Source organism: Odontomachus brunneus, unplaced genomic scaffold (genome assembly GCF_010583005.1).
Source record: "Odontomachus brunneus isolate Ranch 3 - 2012 unplaced genomic scaffold, Obru_v1 Obru_scaffold_031, whole genome shotgun sequence".
NCBI lineage: Eukaryota > Metazoa > Arthropoda > Insecta > Hymenoptera > Formicidae > Odontomachus > Odontomachus brunneus.
The window spans coordinates 1,850,737-1,855,341 of NW_022639481.1; the positions used below are offsets into that span (position 1 = coordinate 1,850,737).

General features: G+C 40.8%; 1 protein-coding gene across 2 annotated transcripts in view; it reads left to right on the forward strand.

Moving 5' to 3' along the window:
• Window positions 1–411: 411 nt before the first annotated feature.
• The window catches only part of LOC116843250 (low-density lipoprotein receptor-related protein 2), a 40,512-nt gene continuing 36,318 nt past the window's right edge, over window positions 412–4,605 (forward strand). Inside the window, exon 1 of one of the 2 annotated variants that reach the window (XM_032813516.1) lies at window positions 412–966. In XM_032813516.1, the coding sequence (XP_032669407.1) occupies window positions 807–966 (160 nt within the window). In that variant the 5' untranslated portion in view covers window positions 412–806. The remainder of the gene's footprint in view (window positions 967–4,605) is intronic. The other variant, XM_032813515.1, reaches the window with a different exon arrangement.

Sequence of the window (4,605 nt, forward strand, 5' to 3'; positions counted from 1 at the left end):
TGTGATTGTTGTTGAAAAAATGCTACACGCACAAGTAATCATCTTGACTGTGTTTTGCTTTTGTTTTTGATTCCTCAAAGAATTATTGAGGCGTATTATTACAATAACGGGAAATATACACAACACTGTTATAGAATTTCCAATATGTAACGTTAATATATATATATATATATATATATATATATATTTTACGTTAACCTAGATACTTATTGAATCCTTTAATTTTTCGGCAATTATGATTCCGAAGCAACCAAAAGCACCCCGAAAATTTTAAACTGGAGCGCGTCTCGCGCGTTCTTTTGTACCAACCCCGACGACGAATAAGAATCCCCGCCACGGCGATTGGGGATGGCTGACGTGACGGCGCCATGTTCGATTCGTCTGGCGCGCCGCGTCAGTCGCTCGCGGGCTGCGACCGCGTTCATGCTGTGCGCACGAGCCATGAATTGAATTGCGTTCGCTCGTGCCGCGTAGTCGTTTTTTATTTTTTTTTTAAATTTACTTTGTTAACGCGCTTTGCATTCGGCCTCTCTCCACACGCGCGTTTCTTGCGCGTGGGACAAGTTTGCGTTCTACGTTTAGGGAATTCGGTGGATGAGTGAAGATCAAGAGAATTCGCACACTACACACTTGACATACACCTGCGTGAAAAGTGCGTGTCTGTGATACCCCTCCTCCACCGAGAGAGTGCGGGTGAAAGAGAGCGCGAGAGAGAGAGAGAGAGAGAGAGAGGGAGAGAGAGCGAGAGAGAGAGAGAGAGAGCGAGAGAGCGAAGACAAATAGAAAGAAAGACAGGACGGCGTGCGATGGCTGCGCGGCCACGCATTGGCCCTTCCGGTGGTGAACGCGCTTCCGGAATTGCCCAGGACTTTGTCAGAGCGCGATGGACTACCAGGACGATGTTCGCCGTCGCAGCGGTGTTCGCCGTCCTCCTCTGCGTCACTGACGTCACGGCCATTAGATCGGGTGAGTACCCTCCGCGTGCGTCTTGCAGCTCTTTTAAACTTGCGACTTTTGCCGCTGAGGGATCCGCTTTCGCCAGGAAACCAGTCTATTCATTACGAAAATGCTTGTCACTAAATTACTTCCGGACTAATTTACGTCAAAAATATCGGCGTCTACACGTACAAGATATCTCTTCAAAGAAACACATGTACAAGATAGTGTATGAAATAGCGGCTTGTTTTGATTTATGAATTTCTCTATAACAACACGTTTAAATTCGCACGTTTCCTCATCATTGTAATTGCGCCTGTTAATCTGCATAACATTTTGATGAATTTAAAGATGTTTCAATGACAGTTCGATAATTTAACGTACGATATAAACACTTAAATAAGATATACTTAAATGAGACAGAAAATTTTTAAAATTAAACATATTTTATTAGTGTCTTATTCGATGTAACGTAGCACAATACGTAATCAGAGAGAAAGAGAGAGAGAGAGAGAAAGAGAGACAAACATTAAACATTAAATATATCGTCCATTCTCAGTTCGGCATTCAATAAAAAAAAAAAATTATGTTTAAATAAACTATGTCAAGTAAAGAGAAATTTAGTAGAGAGAAATTATATGCAAAAAATATTTATACTTAAATTTTACGCAAAAGATGTTCCATAGTAGAAAGAGATAGTAATAAGAGATAGTGATAAGAAATAGTGATAAGAGATAGAGATAGTGATAAAAGATAGAGATCGTGTTATAGTGTAATAAATGTCTTTCCTCTGTGAATTTATTTTGCGGAAATCCTTATTGCGAAGATTGGAGCTAGGATCCAACGAAACCAAGGTCAACCTTGGCCCGACTTCTTTTTCGTCAGCTTGAATACCAGCTTGACTAGCTGCTCATCGTTACCGTGGTGCAATTGGTTACGTTTACTTTTTTCTGATGTTTGCGGGGGATGAGGAGGGGGTGGGAGAAGGTAGAAGAGGCGGAAACCGGTTTCACGGAAGAGAGAGACTTCGTGAGGAAGTCGACAGTATCGCCAAATTTTCTATCAGTTAATTCATGCTTTTTCCACTTTTCCATTCCTTTCGCACTTGGATCTTTTTACGCGACATCATTCAGATAATGGCCCTTTTTGTACTTTATGTAACATTCAAGGAAATGGCATATATTCGTATACCTTTCGTGGCTTTCTTGTGGAGATTTGGGTCATTTAAAAGAGCCGAATTTTTTTTTAATAGCATAGCACTACGTTTATATTACCTACAATTTCTGTTTTTCATACAAAAATTTGGTATGCAAATCAGAATTTTAATTAGATAAACAGCGATTTGTTTTGATGCAATAGAGCCGATAAAGTGTAATCCGCGTGAAGTCATTTCGTGAAGGCGACATTAATGAGAAGTGTTTTTTTCTTTTACACGGGCGCACACACTTGTATCCGACGCACGTGATACACGAAATCGCGAAGATAATGCCGGCAGCGTCAGAGGGTAAATATCAATATGTTGACGATTGGCTAAATTAAATGACCTCCACGATGAACTCGATACTCAATTCAGTGTGTATGTCGGCCATTTAAAGTTTTATTAATTCGGCCGTAGGTCTTTTTTCTTGCAATTCATCAGGTGGATTTCGTGTGTTGACGATTCCTTCTTACTTGTGCCGTCCATATTTTATTTATATTTTTATTCTGTTAACTTCATATAACAAAAACATTAACAATAACGGAAATAACAAATGCCACAACGATGATAATAATAAATTGATATAGTGATAAAAAAATTAATATAGTGATCAACATTTAACAAGTGAGATAATTGTATCGTTCATCTTTTCAATGAAGCAAGAAAAGCTCTTCCCCCGCAGAGTGTCAAAACCTTTCGGCTAATTTAAACTAATCTTTTAACAATTCTGGCATCCGGACATCCCATAATTACAAAAAGCTTGCATACGTCATTACGGGCCGTGGGTGGAGCAAGTGGAACGAATCAGTGGGTCAACGAAACGACCTTCGTACTCGAGAGCGCCGCGAGTTTGCAAGCTCTGATTCCCGTAGCGGGCGCAGAAGGCGAGAAAGTTCTTTCCCCCGAAGAATCGGCGATTCTTTGGCGTATGTAGAGCCGATCTGATCTCTCTTTTTTAAATATCTGATTAGACGTAACTTTTCCATTTTTAATATTAAGCTCACATAGCTAATTTAATTGATCGAAATTGTACGTATATATTCTTTTTCGTTCCTTAAATAAAATAACGAGTAATGTCTAGGTTCTCCGTGACACTTGCATAATTAATTATCTCGATGATTATACTTCGAGTCCCGTTAAGAATCGCCTTTACGAAACTTTTATAGGTCATGCTGATTTACGATCGACACTATAGACAAGAGAAAATAAACGAGAGAGACGAAGAGAGTACAGATCTAGGTACATCATTAATTTTTAATCGCGTTGAATTAACATGTCAATCGCCTTTTCCGCAATTTCCCGAGGAAAATTTCATTACAGTCTCACCAGCTTTTCTTATTTCGCGCTCGAAGGAAACGACGTTTCCTGAATACGAAATCGAATAGCGGCATCGGCGGAAACTCACGTAGCCTTGCTTGGCGAATAGACAACGGTGGTCGACTGTCGAAAGAACGAACTGCTATAAAAACAAGTGCAACGAGAAGAAAGAAAAATGTAATAGCTTTATTGTGACGTGGCAGGTGAAAAGGTTGCGAGCAATAGCCGCTTGTAAAATATTGCTGATGGCAAGCTCCGCAGAGACACAATTGCTATTTAAATAATATATCAATTTCAATATCCTCAAAGTGAGGAAAATCCTCGCGTTCTTCTTGTCAGCGTTCGATATTAATTTAATAGTTACGTATCCGAGATTGCAGTGGTTTTATTTGCGTCGGAGTCTAGACGTGACACTGCCACGCATAATTGATCGATTGTTACCACGTTGAGACGTATCGGATTTATTGTCGCGACAGCTGAGACACTAGACAACATCAAGAAAGTGACAGCTGCACATTTGTCGTCGCTCGACCTACATGTATGTATTATTGCGTAAATTAAAAGTGCTGTGTATGAAAAAAAGAAATAATCCATAAAGACCTTCTCACATGTATATCGCTGGTTCCGGCCTGCGAATATGCAGGATACACAAATAAAGTCATTTTTCAAATAAAGTCATTTTTCAACGTATTTCAAAGGCTGTCAGAGAAGGTTCATGGACGGCTCATTGGAAAAGAACAGGCGGTTAGTAGAGTCGCGTGGACGGGTGCGAGGCGTCGAATAAATTTGTAGGTGAGGAGGGAACTGAGTGTATGCGAGCGAGAGGGCCGTCCGTTCTCCAGTGATCGTTCTTTTTCCAGGCTTGCTCCTCGTGTTCATTCGCGAAGAGATAGCCAGGCTGGGCTCTCTTCGGAGCTGGCAGGTAAAGTCAGTAGGCGGGCTCAGGTTCGTTCACCTCGGCCTAGCGGCCGACCGGATAGCGGGACCCTGGCTCTCCAGTCGGGCCCGTCGTGCTCGTCGTAGTCGTCGTCGTCGTCGTCGTCGTCGTTGTTGTCGTCGTTGTCGTCGTTGCCGTCATTGTCGTCATTGTCGTCATATATATATATATATATATATATATATATATATATATAAATATATATATATATATATAT